The sequence below is a fragment of the Oenanthe melanoleuca genome, chromosome 5, assembly GCF_029582105.1.
Source record: "Oenanthe melanoleuca isolate GR-GAL-2019-014 chromosome 5, OMel1.0, whole genome shotgun sequence".
NCBI lineage: Eukaryota > Metazoa > Chordata > Aves > Passeriformes > Muscicapidae > Oenanthe > Oenanthe melanoleuca.
The window spans coordinates 15,355,433-15,373,872 of record NC_079339.1 but is presented as its reverse complement, the minus strand read 5'-3'; the positions used below and the strand labels follow the sequence as shown (position 1 = coordinate 15,373,872).

Here is an 18,440-nt window from a genome sequence, read left to right as displayed (position 1 = left end):
TCTTTGTCTGTTGCTAGGGGGAGAGAAGAGCCCCTTCTCCAAAAAAATGATTCATAGGGGAATATTTCCATTTGTATTTTCAGTTCCTGTGCCATTCTTTCCTGTACCCAACTTAAAGCCCTGGGAGCATGCAAAACTTACCTGGACACCATCATGTGCAAAGAAAGACTTGGCATCTGCTTCTGTGGCCAGCTGAAGGCAGGTGGTTTTGCTCCAGTACTGATTTTTCCTCACCAGCAGAGCAAATGCTCTCTCCTCACTGTTGTGGTAGCATTCACTAAACAGTTCTGCCATATGAAGGAAACACAGACAAAAAATGTATCTCGTGGGTGATCCTCTTACACTTTGAAGGATGAGTTGTCATGCTGTCCTCACTCTCCTGAACAGACTAAGGAAGACAAGCAGCTCAGCTTTGTCTCGTAGACAACAAGTCCTTCATTTTAAGACAGAGCTACTTGACATAAAATAATATTTGGCTTGGTGGAGTGTTATGGCATAGTTGTTTCCAGAGAAACTGGTTCCTGGAGCTTAGAAACCAGGATAAATTTAAACAGTCCAAGGAAAAAAAAAAAATCCAGATCTTCTCATTAGACAAGATCTGATTTCTCGTGTCTGTTCCATTCTAGTGATTCACTTGATTATCTCAATACCTTTCCTAAGCCAGCCTACACCTTGTTACACTGTGAGCCTGGGCAAAAAGATCAAGTGCACTTAAAATGATATACAGACATCTTTTCTAGCTGATGTGGTATTTATCATTCTTAAGGGAAGTTTTCTTTGCATAATCTAGGCCAGAAATTAAAACAGAGGATCTGATCCAATACTTATCAAAGCCCAGGAGGAGAAGTTCTGTGTATTGGATTAGGCCCCCTAATTCTATGACTAAATTACTTGAGCTCTGTGATTATATGAGAACCTGATTTTTAATTTTTGTAAATTATAATGGCCCTGTGAGAAGAAGGGAAAATGTGATCTGTGTGTAAATAATGCAGCAGCACCTGCATGAGCCTTCAGCTGCTCCATGAACTGTCTCAAAGGGAGAGGAGCCTCTGTGCTTGTTTCCATGTGGGGCATGTTCTAAAGCCCTCTCCTCACAGTGAAGTGTGGATTGGACTGAAGTCAGGTGAGCAGAGAAGCCTGTATGTGCACATCTGTTTCTAAAGCAAGCAGAGGGCTCAGCATTCCAGCATTGCAGATGCCTGGTCTGACTGCTGTAGGGAGGGCCAGCTTGTGTGCTGCAAAGCCAGCCTGAGCCTCACTGCAGTGTGCAGTGCACTTGGCCCTCTTCTGGGTGAGGTAATCTCAAATTATTTTTAGCTGCAATGACAAAACTTAAAACTTGTTGCTCTAGTGGCCCTTACAGAGCAAGCTTGATATTGCAGGAGGAGCTGGCTTGCTGTGAGCCTGGAAGTGTTTTGGTTATGCTGTCTTCCACATCACTGTAACACACCTTGTACTAAGATCAGACTATTAAAATACCAGCAAGCAGCAGGAGAGTATCCGTGCATCCCAGGGGGCCTGTCTTGGAACACAGATTTTTCCAGAATGAGTGGGTTTTAAATCTTTCCTCTGTGTCTGAATATTTGGGACTGCCTGTGCTGCAAGGCTGTTAAATTATTCATGGCAGTTGACCTTTTACAACCGAAACAGTATTTTTTTTTTCACTCGCTTGCCTTCCAATGGCAGCTCCTTCTTTAATTTTCAGTGCTATTCACAAAGTGCCATTACTTACCGACAGCGAGCTGCTCATACTTGGCCTCTTTCATTATGCAGGCTGCTTTGGTCTCTGTCTCCAGGCGGGACATCTCTTTAAGGATCTTGCAGGCTGCCAGAGCTGAGGCTACACCCTCCCGACCCTGCAGGATTGAGAGGGGGGCTGCTGTCACCCTCCAGAGGGCATTTCTGAACGGGAAGGCTCCACTGTGGGACACACCCAACAGCAAAAAGTTCATGCCTCTCAAGAAAAATCTTCCCTCCAATACAGATTTGAAAATCGAAAATGCTGATCAAAATGAGAGTTTGGGTGATATTAGAGAATTAAAATCGCATCACATCCCTGGCAGTGCTTGAGGCCAGGCTGGGATGGGATATTGAGCAAACCTGTCTAGTGAAGGGTATCCCTGGGGCATTGGAGCTGGATGATCCCTAAGGTCCCTTCCAACCCAAACTGTTCCATGATTCTTTATTGGCAGTTGTTGTGCCTTGTAAGGCTGGACACCTCTGGGTGCAGGCTTTTAGAGGGACCTGGTTTGGAATAGCAACCAAGGAGTGAGAGGAGAATGATATTCTCTGGAAACAGAGCAACACTCTCTGGCTGTGCGGTGACGGAGCTGGAGGAGGGAGCGCAGCTGGCAGAGCCGGACAGACAGACAGACAGACAGACAAGCGTCGGTGCCGATGTGCCCGCACGCACACACAGCACCCAGCCAGATGCTGCCCCAGGGTCGGGACGGAGCCGGGAGCTGTGTGTGTGTCCGGGGCAGGGCGCTCCCAGATGTGCAACAGGAGCCGATTGTGCCGGAGCTCAGCGCGGGGAGCGCACCCAGCACGCAAGGATGCTGCCGTGCTCCCTCTTCCCTGGACCCACAATTGCCCTTTGTGCCAGGCACCAAACCCGCGGCTGGGGGCAGGCGGGGAGCCGAGCTGCAGCCTGGGCTGATGTACACCTGCCCTGCTCCATAAATGCCACCGCCCGTGTTTTGGAAACAAACCTACCTGTCATCGGAGCTGCAAGGCTGCGAGAAAAAGCATCTCGTAAACTTGAAATGTGCCGCTATTCTCCCCAAGCAGCTACAGCTCAGAGCTTACCATAGCCCAGAAGTAGTTTGCCATCTTGTGCCGGTTTTGTAGTACTGCCCACACAAACAAATCCCTCCAAGGATTTTCGCTTTTCTGGTTCATGTCCAAGGGCCCAGGTAATCGCTTTGTGTTCGTTTTGTCCTGAAATACGGCGTGTAGAATTTAAAACCCGATTCACAGTCTCTCTCCATGCAAATAGCACTATCCAAGATGCTCTCAGCCTCACTCTACACTCCATATTTCTTGGACTTTTCAGTAGGACCAAAAGCCAATGAGCTCATTCTGTGCTGAGTTACAGGATCCTTGTGTCCCCAATATAACCCAATAGGTGTGAGAACATTCTGGATGAAATGGTGACTCTGTTGAAGCCAGTGCTAAAGATTTCCTTGACTTTGTTAAGATCAGGTTTTCATCACTGGTGTGTAATATCAGACAAGACAAACCTGTGATTAACTAATCTGAGCTTGCCTTCAATTATATCAGGCTCTGCTCAGCTGCCACAGAGGACATGGCTTCAGAGAAAAGGGAACAAAAGGCATTTTATTTCATCAGAAATAAATCTTGCCAAGGCCCTGTATGAGACAAGAATAGAGTACATCAATGCCCCTTTTTAGTCTTTCCTTTGAGAAACCTTTCCCTCATGCAGGGAGCAGTTTAAGTAGAACACTGCTTATTCCTGTAGCACTTGATAAAAACCTGTCTAGAGGAAGTGGAGCCACTTAGGTCAAGTTCTGAGTTTCAAGTATATTTTAAAACTAGCTTTTTATCTATTGTGTTGGTTGGAAGCAGCCAGGGTGTATTTATTCTTAATTAAACAGGTTTTTGTGAGAATATATTTTTCAATCATTTAAATTATGAGATTGTGTTCAAATTTATTTTAATGGCACTTTTGGGGGCTGTTGGGGTGTGTTTCTTTAGTTTGTAGTGAGCTGTTGAATCAACTAAATTGTGTTGAAAACCTCACAGGAGACAAATACCTTAAAAGTCTCATCTGTCTTTGTAACCACTAGTTCCAGCTTGAAAAAAGAGACAGAGTTTGGCAGCACCAGTACTGTGATGATCTTTCTGTTGCCAATGATAATGGGATTCAGCCAAGGGAAGAAGCTTTAAAAGGGAAAAGCTGGTAGGCAGCAGGAGCTGATCTCTGAATTGGGCCTTATTTACAGCACTGGGCTTTAGCTCTCTTCCTGCCAAAGGCCAGGAAGGTCAAGTCAGGCTTTGGGGGCAAATTTTTATTTCTGTCAGGTTTGTAAGTCTGGAGTATGCTTAGTGGCTTCAGAGGTATAGTCTCAAGTTGTTCATCCTTGTGAGTGAAGAAAACCTGAGTAGATTCAAACTTAACTTTTCATACTACTAATTAATTTAGCTAGGCTTTATCAAAGCAAAAGCTATTTATTCTTAAAAATAATATGTTTTTTTAAAATGAGTTTCTAGTTTTAACAATTTTTAGGTGTAGTTAGAACTTGACAAATACCAAAAGGCTTAATTGTTTAGTTGGTCTGAAACTGAACCCTAATGGAATTTCTTTATACATCTTTGTTTTAAAACCTTGCACCCAAACTTATTTCAATGCTTTTGCAAGCACTTTGGTACTTAGGCATTTTAATGTTAAATACACTGTCAAATTGCAAAAATGATGATGCATTTATTGTACCCCTCTGGATTATAGACATTCCACGTTGGTACCACCATCACATGTCATCCTTTTCATCTGGTGTCAGCACACTTGCCAGGACCATGCCACACAACTGTTCCTATTTCTTGCTCTGTGTTCTGGCACTCCATAAAAAGACTAAAATGATCTAAAGGCAAATATCAAATACTGGATATTATTGAATATCAATATCTGAGCATGGTTTACTCATGCAGAGTATAAATCTGAGAATAGTTTTGTGTACAAAGATGAATGTTTCCAGACCTGGGATTGAAAATCTCCATTGCCTGCTTTTCTTTCTCCTAGGAAAAAATTGCCTTTCCAGACCACTATTTTTATGTCTGATTGCACCTTAGTAAATGCAAATGCAAATCTGATTTGTATTCCCCATGCATCTTTAACTAAATCTGTTCCCTGCCCCACCCCAAAGACTGAACCTAGTTAAAATTGCACAGATTCTGGATTGGAGGGGAGCAGAATTACGATGCAAAGATGTGACTCACTGATTTCTTCTTGCCTCCATGTCTGAGGTCTTGATAGAAACCTTTGCATGCATCATGAAGAAAATCCTTGAGAACTCTGGAGACCTCACTCAGAGTGAAGAGGGGGCAGATCTCCTCCTGCTCGTTTCTCTGCTGACCAGTGAGCCCTGCCAAGGTCAGTTTGCTTTCTTCATGTTTCTTCAGGAGAAGTTCATAGAGGAGACATTTCTGAGAAATGGAACAGTAGAGCCTCTGCAGACGACTGTAGGTCAGGAATTCGTACATGTTAGCCCCATTGTCAATAAATAACTTTACAAATTCTGGTTTGTTGTTGACCAGAGCATCCATCATCACTTCCTCCAGGTCACAGGACTAGATTGATGAAAGGGGAAAAAATAAAAAAACAAAAAGGGAAATTTTTGGGGGTAATCATGGATGAGTGATGAAGAGAGAGGTAAAATTTAAATGTGCATGAGGACATGCAAATTTTGTTTTCCAGCAGTCAACAGTGAGTGCAATGAGAAGGAGGTGGAACTCTTCACTTTTCTCTGACAAAATGTCTGTGCCATCATTAATATTAAAACATCAACATAAATTGTATGCTGTGGGACTCAGTGTGAGGTACCCACCCTGGGTATTTATACAGCAGTTGAAAACAGTGATTTTTCACATTCTAACAGTAATACCTGCCTGCTTCTTGTGCTTTGTAAACTTTGGCTTATTTGCTCTAAAGGTGTATACAGAAAGGGGGGAAAAATCTGCTCTCAAACAGCTCAAGAAAGAGATGATGACCACTGAGTTATTCCTCTGTCTTTGGCCATTATCATATAGGGGGCCAAAATCATATAGGGGGCCAAAAACAGCCTCAGGAAGCACAATACCCCAGCCCAATCTCTTAGCAGAGTCTGCAGGCAGTGCTAAAAACTGAAGCCACCTTTTGGGATGTTCCAGTGTCCTGTACACATTGGAACATGCACTGAGTGTCCTCTAAGGCAAAAATCCTGGTACCTTCCACTCCACATCACCATTGAATATTTCACTTTTAGCAATGTCTACTCTATTCCAGGCCACTGCCAGCTTCAGTTCATCCAGATATTCCTTAGCCTCCTGGCTCTGGCTTTTACAGGCTGGAAGAGAAGAGGAAATGCAAATAAAGTCATTACTTCACAGTTATGTTTAATTTAATACAGTATTGGTATTTTGATTAGCAATGCAAGTTCTCCTTCAGCTGTCACAGATCTGTGGGTTGCTTAACCAGAAACCCTTCACAAAAATGTTTTCCTAAATTAAGAAACATTAATATTCAAAAATGTTATTTTTTTTTTCTAGATGAACTCTATTAAAAGCATTAAGTTTAAATGGCTGTTGGGTATTAAGAGGAACACTGCCCTGCAGAAAGCAGGGGACAGGACTGGCTGTTGATTTTTGCCTTGTGTCAATTAGCGCATCAGGAACAGAATGTCTTTTTTTTTTTTTTTTTTTTCCCCTCCCATGCTAAGTTTAAGCTAACAGAAACTGAAATAGATGGCAGCATGTAATGTCTTCTTTCAAAAGATATAGTGGAGATTTCTTAAAGGAGAAATTGATTGTTTCTGAAACAAAGGCAGTTTGTTCTACTTGTGGGTTTTGGTTTTGTTTTCGTGGTGTTTTTAATGGTTTAATTGGAATAATATATTGCTCCAGTATATTTCAGTTATTTTATAGCCTCTGTTATTAAGAGAAGGAAGTAGTGAAATAAAGGAATGACTAAAACAGTACCATACTATAGCATGAGATTAAAAAGCAAACACTAATTAAAAGGAAATTTACAACAGCTACAGTAACTGCCACAGTTAATTTGTCAATAAACAAACAAAAGAACAGTGCATCAGAAATGAAATCTGATCCAACAGTCAACTGAACTTGCATTGGAAAAAAAGGAAATATGTTTATGGCATAGAAGTCAAATAAGACAAACATTACAGTGCTTGTTTATTGTATCTTACCTTTTACTAAAGCTTTTAAAATGACTGTGTCTAGTTCTTCTGAACCATCTTGCTCAAAGTTGTGCAGAGTTAGAAGATGCTGGTGTGAAATAATGGTCTGAATCTATTTGCAGTGGAAACAAAAGGAATTTTACACATTGTCCTTGGGATGTTCATTAGTGCCCAAATGCCCAGTGGAGATCACCCATACAGTATTTCCCAAAAACTTATGTTCTTATTGCAAAGCTGAGGTCTGGCAAGAAGGCCAATATTGTTAGTTTCACATATATAAATAACTCCTAAAGCAAGGAGGGAGTTACTGCCTTTTCCAAGTGACCTACCAGGATAGGAGGAGCAGAACTTGGATATCCTAGACCAGAGCAGTGCTTTAATTAAAGATCCTTCCTTAATTTACATTCTTATTTGACTCAAAGTCGTGTTATAGCCAGCATACCACTAGTTTCATTTTACCTCATCCTGCTTTGACATTTAAGTTTTTCCCTCTGAGTTGTTTATTTAAAAGCATAGTCTCTAACTCTTCTCTGAGTAAAAGTCCTCAAATATTGATATATATACAGTGCTCTTTCCTTCTGCTCCTCTGTTTATTGAGTTTTCTTTCTTGCAGTGCAGCTGCACTTTGTGAGCCTCTGGCAATATTGCTTCTATTGCCTTTCATCCCCTTTGGTTAGTGATCTGGCAAAGTTCTTCCTAATGGAATTAGTATGAATTTTTAAAGCTGAGGATTATGGCAGGGAATGCACAGAAGAAGTAGTGGGCCAGGTCAGGTGGACTTGGATTATCTCAGAGGCACCCAGTGTTCTTCACCCTTCCCACAAGGACAATCTCAGAGTGGGTATTTGTTTCTAAAAGGCTTATGCAAGTGTACCCCAAGACAAAGACTAAAGAAGATCTCTGAATCTTCCTTTCTGTTTTAAGAACAATAATACTTAAGGAACAAGTAACTGACAATAGATAGGATCATTTCTAAACACGCTGCATTTAATTTATTCATGCTTATCCACAACGAGGTTTCCATTTGACAGCTGTAGACCATGAATCAGGTCTCTTCTCTCACAGCTGCACAAGCTCCACAGCTGTGGATATAAATAATGCTTCGTGTCCTGCAGAAGGACTGTCAGATTCCTGGATGCTGGCTGTTACTGGAGGAAGTGATTGAGGAAGGACAGAGCCCTAAGTGTTCAGATGGGTTACTGGGGCAACAAAGTAGTTTGCATGATCAAATGACCACTTGATTTGTAATGCTAGAGAGGCATTCTGTGACACCAGCGTCAAAGCTCTGGAGCTCCCAAGACTTCTGAGCAGCACATGGTGACTTATCAAACACATGAACTCACTGTCACTGTCCACTGGAGAATGTCCTTCCACGAGAAGCTCTCCGCTGGGAATTTCTCCTTGAATTGCTTTTCAACAGCCTCTGGCACGACAAGCTGTGGGTCATTCATGAATGCAGCCAAGATGTCAGCTGTACCTCCAGACCCTGCTAAGATAAGCCAGGGAGCAGAATTTTCCAGCCCTCTGCAAATTCTCTGTGGTTTAAAACAGGACATTTTTAGAATTCATAAGCAGAAAGAAAATGTTATTCAAAAGAAGGACTTCTAGCAAACCAGGAATAAATGTATAGCTAAGTCAGATTCACTGTGGAATCAGTCCAGACTCCTCTAAGCTATTAGGATTTTTGGAATCATGCATAGGCCTCTGACTATGCTTCTTTTCATGACACATCTGCTGAGTAGCTAAGCAACTGATTTGGACAAATAATGCATAAAATTTCTTTGACCCTGACCTTTTTTTCCTTGAAGTGTCTGTTTCAGCACAGTCAAGTGCAAGAGTAACCTTGTACAGAAATTATCAGCAGGCTTTTTTTTATAGTTCTGGAGGTTTTTTTTCTGTCTGCTAAACCTGGCAGTATGTTCTGAAAATCAGGAATTTGCCTGTGGGAATACAACATTGGGCTACAAGAAAAAAAAAAACCACTGAATCATAGCAACTACAAGAGTTAAAGGCTACTAATTGTATTACTTGTGTAATTAGAATGAGTCAGGCAAGTTGTTGAGAGAGGAAAGCAGAGGCCATGGCTCCATAATTGCAAAACTGTCTACTGCCAGTTTCTTTCTTCCTCTGGAATTATAGAAGACAGCATTGATTCAATTGTGGTGCAGGGCTTTTTTCTTTAGTTTAGGTATTGAGGTTTTTAAAAACTGTTTGTAGTCTCTGCTGTGTATTATCCATTTTAAGAAATCCATTTAAGAAATTGGGATTCTAAAAAAGCATGGGCAGTGCTCCATTCCCATGTCAGTTTAGAGTAACTCCAGTAACTCCTTTGTCTTCCAGTCACACTGTTCTGTAAAACTTTGAAAAGAGGATTTACACATCATAACATGGGATTTTTCTAAACCAAAGATATAGGAAACTCTGCAATATTTAGCTTCTCATGAAAGCAAGCAAGCAAGCTCATGAGGTAACATAATCTTTGTTTAAACAGTGAGATTTCTAATATGAGTGTGTGTTTTAGTCCAGCTGACAAAAGTTATGACAGCATACAAAAAAATGAAACTAGAAAACATCCCCAGGAAAAATTCATTATTCTGGAAAGGGGTTACCAGCTTGCATGTCACAATCTCAACACTTGGAAACTTTAAATTATAGTTAAATTATGTCTCTCAAAAGGTTTTCTAGACTGAGAGCATTATAAAAAAGAAAAGTAAAATAGAATAAAAATCAAAGACTAATCTCCTTGTTAATAGGTTCTTCAAATTGTAAAACCACTCAGGCAAAAATCAAAACTGATCCTTTGCTGAAGGAGATTTGGGATTATGATCAGGCAACACTCCTGTCTACTCTCTTTTTCTGTGCATGTTCTCAAGCAATAGCACATTATTTCTGTTTCCCTAGATCTGGAGCTGGTTTCTGTGGGTTTGTTTTGGGTTTGTGTTCTTTCTTCCCACTGGACAAGCTGGCAATTGGAGTTTTAATGATCAGCTGGTGCATATTCAAAAGTAAATATTTCTCCCAAACAAATACTGTCAAATTAATATTAACAGAACTCAGTTCTTAATGGTGTATTAGACTTTAGATGTGAAATTAGACTTTATGTGAAGTGCCAATAGATGTGTTTGTCATTCAGCCAGATTTTCCATTAATTACTTGGCACCAGTTAATTTATTTTTCTAAAGCTGAAAACAGCTTCTTACCTCAAGTGTGCCTGGTCCTCCATTTACCAGTAAGCAAAGCACAGGGATCTCAATGCTACCTGTTCCTGTGAAAGAGAGGGTTTCATTTTTAAAAAGTAACAGCTTTCACAAATCTATTGCTGTTTTGCTGACCCCTTGAAAATATTTCAAGGGTAGGATGAGATGAGTCAGGTAAGAGTTGATAGGAACCATATATTGTTTATTACTCTGTTTAAACAGCTTGAAGTTTCATTCAGCACAGCCTGGTGTGTTGATTAATAATAACACAGCCTGATACTTTTAAAAGAAATGCTGATTAAATATTTAACATGTCATGGCATCAGGGGAAGAAAGGAGGTCAGGATCCCTGTCCTAAGCTGTCTTCCCACATAGGTTTGGATGGTTTTTACTGTAAATGCTAAACTCTGTAATCCAAAGGTGACAGATTGGCCTGAAGGAGCTCAGTCAAAACATTAACATCAAGAGATGAATGCCTCTTTCAGCTGGAAGATAAAAGGCATTTGGTTCAAACAATTTTTTGATGTTTCCCTTTGTAGATCTCCCAAAACTCAGTACAGATCCCTACTTGCTGTTTGTTGTATCTCTTTTGTGATGATTGCAGAGATGATGTTGGACTGAGCTGGAGCCAGGATATGGTTGGCAATAAACTTAACTTGTTTCAGTGAATGGCATGGCATTGTCACACCTCTCTAAGGTGATGATCTTTGAAGAGTGACCTCTGGGACTACAAAGGTTCCTCAAATATGGTTAAGGCTACAAATAATTTTAATTTGCCAGAGATTTAGATAAAATTTAGCCAGAGGAGGGTCAGATGGATTCTGACTTTACACTGTGAATCTAGAAAAATCTCAGTTGTAAAGAATATTCAGTATACAAAAAAATTCCTCTAAAAGATTTTTAGGTGTTTGTTTTGGTTTTTTTTTTTTTTTTTTATTAGGGAGATTCTGCATGACCTTATTAAAATGTTTTACTTCAGTAGAGCCACACAGCTTTGCTCAGCTTGTTTATACATGAGCTTAAATGAAGGACATTGGTTTTGTTTATAGAAGATAACACTGAATTCAGTATGTTCCAGCAAAATATCTGTCATATGAATCAGCATTCCTTGTCAGAATTATGTTCCCCTGAGATTTGTTCAATCAGATTTGGTTTGTGAGCAGAAAGAGGCTGCTCTGTAACTCTCAGTACTGCAACCTCAGGCTGTCCTTACAGCCTGGCTGTGATTCTTCCTCAGGTAAGGATTCTTCAGGTGCATTTGTGCTCTCTGTGCTATCAATACCCTATGGGCTGTGTAAGTGGATATTCCATGGATATTCCACTGATGCACACAGCTGTGAACAAGTGAGCTCTCCCTCCTGTTTCAGCTGTGCTAGCACTGCATTTATGACATAAACAAAGGTAAAGTAACTGCGTTATCTCAACAGCTGAGTTCTTTCCACCAATAGCAGTAGGAGACTTCCCAATACTCAGTTCTTGTTATAAAAACAGGTCACAGAAATTCAGATGGACATTAGATGCTATGGTGTTCACCCAGGATAAGGTTTTATCCTGAAACAAATAGGGCTTAAATATTTCAGAGGGCTTTGGAACAAGTCTTTTCTTGCAGTGTGGGAGCAATTCAAGACCCTGTGTGAGAGAGGGGATAAAAGTATACAACAATGACTATCAATCTCATAGAACCACTGCTAAAGGCACTTGAAGCTGGACTTATTTTCCATATGTTATCTTTTAAGGCAATTTGAGCCTTTGAAGATCAGCTCTGAGCTGCAATAAAAGTGCAGATTTTTGGTTCAAAGAGCAGCTCTCAACTCGAGACGTTACCATCGTCTGCCTCTCACACGGTGACAGAAGTGTTGGCTTGCTCTTGCCTGTGCCTGTGCAGGGTCTGGTTTGAGAGCTGGAGTTAGCTGTGCTGTCAGTATTACATTATTATTGAGGTTAGGGGTCTCTGCAGGAGCTCTCACCCCCGTATCCCGTGCGCTGCTCTGAGATGTGCTTCTCCAAGCTGAGGCGGAGCTCGGTGCTTCCATCCAGCTCCTCTGGTGAGCTGTGCTCCACCAAAATCAGGTGGGAATGGTTGTGATCCAAGGAGTAGGGTGGGCCTTGGGTGCTGTCATCTGACTGGTAGTGTACAAGGCTTTCAGCCTGGAGAGAGGAGGGGAGATGTCAGTGCTCTCTGCAAAGCCCAGCCCGTGTTTTAATATCCTTCCTCTCCATTCCTGTGCACTCTGCACCTGGCACAGCTCACCATCTGTGAGACACTCTTAAAAAAGAGTGAAAACAGAAAATCTACTCCTTCTGGAAGATGCCAGATCTGGCAGGACTGATAGCTGGAATCCTGAAGTTTCCCTCTGCAAAATATAGTGATACCAATCATCATCTCTGGAATGCAGGTTTTGGAACAGTTTATTGGACAAATGGAAAAGGGGCCATGAGACCTGATAATTGTGTGTGGAGATGTGAAGCCTCAGCTGGTGAGAAGAGGGCAAACTATTAATTTCAGTCGTGCTTTGTCCATGTTTAGGCCAGTGAATGAGTTAGCCTGCTCCATGTTCCTGTCAATTTATACACAGCTTCACTTAATTGAGAGAGTCATATGAAATCTGATGGTTATTCTCAGTTTGGAAATTGCATTTTGAAAGAGAGAGTGGCAGACAGATTTTAGAAAGGGGAATACTTTTATTTTGGGTGAGTGGTGCTGTACGTTTAAATTGTTTAATAATGTTTGTTTTTTGTATAAGCTCATCTTCTAGGTAGAGCAGAGCAATTGCTACAATCTTTTGTTCTAAATATTGCACTACACATGGGCGTCTATAAGTGCACTTTTTCAAACTCCCCTTTCTCTCTTAATACACCTTTCTTTCTCTCTGTTGCCCATCCACTTTTATACATCATTCCAGGCTGTAAATGTCTGATCATTCTTTTTCATTTTCATAATCATTGTCCTCTGGCAAGCAGATAGATTACCACAACTGTTCAAAATCTGCATTTCCTTCTATCCTGCCTCTTTTCCAGTTTCTGCAGTGCTGCTGGGCTAAGCTCAGACTGCCAGCCTGGCAGTTGTCACTGTGTGTTGCATTTTCCCCACACCCAAAAGCAGTAAACTTGCATGTTTCTTATGAGCAGCGAGTGCCACTAATTTCTTTCACTTCCTTCTCTGTCTCTCATTCCTTGGGGAAAGCTTCTTGACATAATTTCCCTCAGATTTTGCTTTGACAGAGGGCGTGCCTCTATTCTGCTGCCATGTAACATTAAACCTCCTCATTAAAGATCTGGCCCTTGATTAGGACCTGGAGGCACAACAACCAATTGAAAAAGGCCCTTGGGGATTTTCCTCTTTATTCTCTGAAAATGTGGAACTGATCTTTCAATGATGTTTAAAGCATGCAATTAACACAGAAGAGATGGGAGGGATCCACTGATCCCAGGGCTTGTTTTCCTCCTTGCTAGTGTGGGTTGTTAGCTCTATTTTATACAACAAGCTGCTTGTGTTAGTGCCAAGTGTAAAGAGAGTTGGGTTTACATCAACATCCCTGTCTGTAGTTCCTTTGTCTTAGTCTTAAAGTTACTGACTAAAATCCAAAATATCTTTGGGTGGGAGCTGTGCCAGAAGTCACAGGGTCAGGAACGCTCTTTGCAAAATATCCCTTGACAAAGAATTTGGGCTTTGGTGGAGGGGGAGAAAATGAAAAGAGAGTGCACTTGTTTTGTAGCTGCTGATAGGGAAAGATCCAGATGCATTTTGATCACTCAGCCTAGAAGGGAGGTGAAATAGTTGGCATTTGCAAACTTTCCTGAACAAAATTCACAAACACAACGAACAGAATTCTTTCCTTTGAGGCCCTTTTGGCCCTGTTGCCACACAAATAGGTTAAAGTCTTCCAGCTAAAGGGTTCCACCTGGTACAGCACACAGGTAGCTGTCATTGGCCAAAAAAAAAAATTAAAAAAATAAAAAAATAAAAAAATAAATAAAAGGAAAAATTGCTGGTATGGTCTAGCAGTCTCTCAGCTTCTAGCTTGTACTTCCAGACCTGTGTGAGAGAACAACTAGGTGTGAATTCAAAGAGCTGTCTCTGTCATTTGTTTCTTAGCTTCTGCAGGGAAGTCAAACTGTCATTCATTGTCATTAAACACCTATTTTATTGTTATACTCTACTTAGGACAGACTGTATATCCAGTGACAGGAAGGGAATGCTATTTTTTTTTTTTGTCTCCACTTCTACATCCATTCAGCAGCAACAGTTTTGTTGGGTGAGGTTTTTTTTATTTGTTGGTGTATTGTTTTTGTTTACTTCCCAAGAACTTTGATCCCCTTGACTCAAATTGAGAATTCCTTAGAGCTCCCTGTAACTAGGTGAAATCCTGCATGGTTGGTATTTTTGACCTGCTGTATTGAGCAAGTTTCCATGTATTAAATACCAATTCAGTGGCTACTTAAAGAAAAATTTGTCCTGAAATATTTATATCTGGTGTCCCATAATATAAAATATGCTTTTTGCAGTATTTTTGTAATAGCTAGGAGTAAGTGCTTCTGCAGAAAGTGGGCAAGGGAGAAGTACAAGAGAAGTCCCTTATTCCAGAGTATTTTCTTGGTGCTCAGCCCTGTGCTGCTCGCTGGGCTATGCCTAATGCTGCCACCCACTGGGCTCAGCACAGAACCATCCAGCAATCCCTCAGCTCTGCTTCTGTTTCCTCCCAAAACTCAGCTTCAACCCCAATGGGTTTGTTTGTTTAAAGTTTTATCAAAGCTGTTCTGCCAAGTGCTCACAAATTTTGCAAGGGTGCGGTTTGTATCCGAGCAATAGAATAAGAGAAAAGTACCTTTGTGTTATCCAGAATTTCTCTGTGCTGGATTTCCCTGAGGGAAGTTATTCCTATGGCAATCACACTCAGTGTGGATGAGGTGCTGGCCAGGGCAAGGTCTCGGACTGCTTGCACAAAGTGTCTTGTTACTCCTACACGCAGAGCACTGGTGAAAATCCAGGCACCTGAAATCGTTTTCAAAAGCAGTTAGGTAATTTCTTTGCATTGCAATGTGTTTGTGTGTCAAGTAATATTACTTACAGCACTGGATTTAGGGAGTGTTAAAAAAAAAACAAAACTAGATAAAGTGAAGACATTGATAGACTATAACTTTTAGAATTAAAATACATGCAAAGTTCACAAGACTTTAATAAGGAAAACGAGAAGGAATTATGAGCTCGAGCAAAGGTTCTTCACATATCATGTGAATACAACATTGTCATCGTTACTCTGATGTTAATATGCTCATCAAGGATGCTGTGTCCACTCTGGAGTTACTCACTGTCTACATATGAGCAGAAACATCCCTGTACCAGGCAGGTCTGAGTGGGTTACAAGGAAGGGAAAGGGACAGAGTCAGGGAAAAGTTGTTGACTTGAACAACTGAACAGTCCCATGCAATTAACTCTTAGCAGAAGAGCTCAGGCATAACCTGCCTCATCTGGAGTTCTTCCTCCTGTTCTTGTGTGAAGAGTGAAGTCTTCAGGATAACAGAATTTACAGCAGTGTTGTTACAGTGACAAGGAATTTGGAGAACCCTAGGTAAACAGCAAGCTGGCCTTTTCCAAATAAGTAACACAAAGAAATTTGGGATCTTGATGCGGCTTCTGAAGTACAGAAGGCAGATGGAGATAGGGAATATCTGTGTGGCACAAAAGCACCAAAAGGTACTGGGCTGTCTCAGTACAAAAACTGCTACAGTCTTGTCTGGAACAGTGAAGCTAAACCACGAGCTTGGTGTGAAATGCTCACAGATTTTCACTGTATTTTTGCAGGTGAGAATGCAGACATTCTTATTTTTGACCTGAATTCACCCTTGTTGAAGTCAAATTGCTCTGCTCTCCTCAGAATTATTTTGTTATGGCACAAAAGAGGGGCAATTGTATTTGGTCCCATCTTGATGCTCTTTCTAGTGTCACCTCTGCAAGAATAATATCAGGTAATTTTACACTTCAGAAATGGTTACCCAGAGTAATTTGCTTTGAAATTACTTATTTTTGCTACTGTAATACAATCACTTTCATTGTCAAAGTTATTTATGTGTAGGCTGCATTCAGCAAAGTCTTGAATTTTCAAAAATTATCATGTGAGCAGGCCCAGTCTGGTCATTACCTGATCACTAGGGGAGGCTAGGTGTGAGAATCCATCAGGAATACAAATTCATTCTTTAAAGCCTAAAGCACTCACCTGTGCTTTCAGCTGCCTTTATAAATCCTTTCTTTAAGGTGTCCCGTAGCCAAGGCTTCATCTGAAAATTTTCTTCTCCCCCTACTAAAGAAATTACCAAATTGGGAGCAGGTAGCATCCATTTGTTCAGCATGACTTCAAATATAATTCCAGGGTGAATGGTACTCTGGACCTTCATAAACTTCAACAAACACAAGAAAACCCCAATGAATGACAACAGGACAGAAAGATAAAGTAAAGAGCCTCTTCGTGGTAAATGCAGTGGGAAATTATCACCAACTTGGATATTTAAGAAACAATTATTTGAGTAAGATTTGACAAAGAATGAAATACTTGAATTAATTTGGCAGAGTTCTGTATAATTGCTACCTCATTAATTGGGTCAGTTCCCTGGGTCAGTTCTGTGTTGCAGACTGACAAATCACACTCTGCCTTAGATCTTCCTCTTGAGCTGCCTTCAGTTTCATGGCAGCCTAGCAAAGCCAACATATTTTGTAGGTGTTTGTTTTTTCTGCAAAAGCTGAAATATTTACCTGATTTCATATTTGTTTTTTGAGGACATGTTACATGACTCCATTGCTTCTTCCAGTTCTGTATATATTTTGGTTTTCTGCTTTATGATGAAACAAAACCTTGAGGCAGATTTCAGGAATTACTAGGAATTCCTTCTGCTCTAGTACTAACTTGTGCATGGGACTAGTGAGGAGGTGGGTTAGTCCATTTACAACCCTCTCTGCACATCAGCAGAACAGAGAGAGAACTTGAAGGAAAACCTTGGAGCAGCTCAAAAGTGTGCTTAACATGTAAAAATCCATAGTGATTATTTTTTGGTGGGTTAAACTAGGGAAAGGATACAAAAGGAAGGAAGCAGGGCACATAATTGATTTTTCTTTTAAAGGGAAAAGTGATCACCTGTACTTGTACTATGTAATTGCTAATCAAGTGATTGGTTTCTGAATATTAAAAGGCCATGTTTTAGACCACATTCATGCTCAGGAAGGCATGGTCCCTACCTGGGGTATAATGTGGTGCCTCACTCTCTCCACATTGATCCTCATTGTCTGCTAAGAAGTAACAGCTGAACAACAGCAGTACTGTAAAAGGAATAAAACTCCTCACCTTTGCATGTTTCTTCCCAGAAGCTGTGAAGTCTATTTCTCCTGTGCAGTAGGGTAATTCTCTTTTGAAAGCTTCCTCTTTGTCACTGCTGCAGAGCTTGGTTTCCATTTCCTCCACTGAATTCATAAGGTGATTGAGCTCCAGTGGACCAAGGTGTTCACTGGGATGACAGAAAGTTGGCAAATGAGAAGCCATTTGAACTGGAGAGGCCACAACATCCATGAAAATTAATCTAGATGAGTTTTTGGTCAAATGTTTTACTTTTTTTTACCATCATGCATGTAATGTTTAGCTAAAATTGGAGGTCTTTGTACCAAATGTCAGATGCTGTAGACAGAAGAAGGCAGATTCCACACCAACACCAGGTAACCTATGGTATGAAGGAATGAGGCTTCCTGAACTCTCATTCAGCAGGCAGAAAGCTGAGTTGCAAACTGCAAGATCCTGCAATGTCAGAGCCCAAAGGTGACCCTGATTCTACAAAAGAGGAAGAGGAGTCTCAGCCACACCAGCCCTTCGAAGCAAGAGTGGAGCAGTGTCAGTCTGAGTCATGGTTTCTTGCTGTCACTGCCTCGTGCTGCCCTGCCCTGTCTCAGCTGAAGTGGATCCAAATAACCCCGTGCTGACGTTGTGTTTGTCTGCAGATGCTGTAGCACAGGTGCACTCTCTGCTTCCTGCAGGAGCAGGCCATTTATTTGTGAGCCCAAGCATTTAGGGCCAGGCTGTCCTAGAGCAAAGGTCATACAGCAAGGGCTGCTCATCTGCTTTACATGAGGCTGGAAAAGTCTGCCTGCTTTTCCTATGTTCCAGTTTGACTGAATTATGATCTGAAAAATACAGATTTGAACTTGTTTGTATTATTTTCAAATATTTGATTATTTTCAAAACAAAACCAATGAAATAGCTCTCTCCCCTCTGCCTTCAGCTGCATGTTGAACTACATAGTCTTAAAAAAAAAAAATCTTTGTGACATTAAACCAGCGATGGTAATCAACAGT

The 18,440-nt window shown here is 41.0% G+C and overlaps 1 protein-coding gene across 1 annotated transcript in view; it reads right to left on the bottom strand.

The window, feature by feature from the left end:
* Positions 1–17,637, bottom strand: part of TRPM5 (transient receptor potential cation channel subfamily M member 5) — a 34,681-nt gene extending 17,044 nt beyond the window's left edge. Inside the window, exons 1-12 of the mRNA XM_056492399.1 lie at positions 17,443–17,637; positions 16,324–16,504; positions 14,935–15,101; positions 12,076–12,256; positions 10,112–10,176; positions 8,255–8,446; positions 6,921–7,023; positions 5,944–6,062; positions 4,957–5,307; positions 2,809–2,940; positions 1,733–1,856; positions 142–287 (exon numbers count right to left, since the gene is read on the bottom strand). Of these exons, the coding sequence (XP_056348374.1) occupies positions 142–287; positions 1,733–1,856; positions 2,809–2,940; positions 4,957–5,307; positions 5,944–6,062; positions 6,921–7,023; positions 8,255–8,446; positions 10,112–10,176; positions 12,076–12,256; positions 14,935–15,101; positions 16,324–16,504; positions 17,443–17,637 (1,956 nt within the window). The remainder of the gene's footprint in view (positions 1–141; positions 288–1,732; positions 1,857–2,808; positions 2,941–4,956; positions 5,308–5,943; positions 6,063–6,920; positions 7,024–8,254; positions 8,447–10,111; positions 10,177–12,075; positions 12,257–14,934; positions 15,102–16,323; positions 16,505–17,442) is intronic.
* Between the last annotated feature and the right edge of the window lie 803 nt (positions 17,638–18,440).